Raw genomic sequence first — 919 nt, forward strand, 5'->3', positions numbered from 1 at the left:
TGCGGCCAGCTTGAGGAATCCAGATTGGGCCGGGCCCCCTGGCCCAGAAAGTAAGCTGGGCCTTGTCTCGGCCTTTTTCAGTTCCCGATTATCAGTGGCACTGCCAAAGCCTGCACCGCCATCACCGGCGGCAGTGAATGTGAACTCAGGGGTGTACCCAGTAGGCCAACCAGGTGGACAAAGGAAGGGAAAGATGACGCGATGGGTTGAGATGGGCGAGCTGGAGAGGGGCCCACAGGACTCGCCAGGCTATTGGACCGTCACCGGAGCCAGGCTCATTGTTGAGAGAGGGAAGATATCACTCCATGTTAAGTACTCCCTTCTCACAGTCATCTTGGACGATGGGGACCAGGATTGCAGCATCTAAAAGATCAGTGATAATTTTAAATATATTCACCAAACAGTTGCTAGGCTACCAAAGACACTCACAAATGGTTTTTCATGCATGACAAAGTATAATCCACATTTTGTGAATGAATGGGAAATTGAAGGTCTTTCAACGCCTTGAAAATAAGGAAGGTAGAAAATATATTTGAGAGGCAAAACTAACACACTAATTGTTGATTTGATTTATCTGCTGTTTTGCCATTTAGATCAAGCTCATTTAGACATAAATAAAATTGGTCACATATCAGAAGTTTAAGAAGAACAGGATCCATTAAATAATTAAAAGGTATAGTGTTAAGTAAAAAGGTTCAAGTTCCTTGTTGGATGAAGCCACAAGCACACATGTGCAAGCCTAAGTGGGCTTGCAACTGTGGTCCAGTGTTCCTTGTGTGCACAGTCTATGAGCTTTCTCAATCCAACCCAAGTTGGATGGATAGTCTCAGCCATGGTCTAAATTTTTAGCAAAGACCTATAACTAAAGATCAAAACAATGTCAGTCTAGTCTTGGTCTGGTGGTGGGGGGGCGAGCTTG

At 45.0% G+C, this 919-nt stretch overlaps 1 protein-coding gene across 1 annotated transcript in view; it reads left to right on the plus strand.

The window, feature by feature from the left end:
* Positions 1–401, plus strand: part of LOC144711002 (MACPF domain-containing protein At4g24290-like) — a 5,508-nt gene extending 5,107 nt beyond the window's left edge. The window contains exon 7 of the mRNA XM_078584893.1: positions 1–401. This exon is cut by the window's left edge and continues 317 nt beyond it. Coding sequence (XP_078441019.1) covers positions 1–367 — 367 coding nt within the window. The 3' untranslated portion in view covers positions 368–401.
* The last annotated feature ends 518 nt before the right edge of the window (positions 402–919 follow it).

The sequence above is a fragment of the Wolffia australiana genome, chromosome 13 (assembly GCF_029677425.1).
Source record: "Wolffia australiana isolate 7733 chromosome 13, ASM2967742v1".
NCBI classification, from domain to species: Eukaryota; Viridiplantae; Streptophyta; class Magnoliopsida; order Alismatales; family Araceae; genus Wolffia; species Wolffia australiana.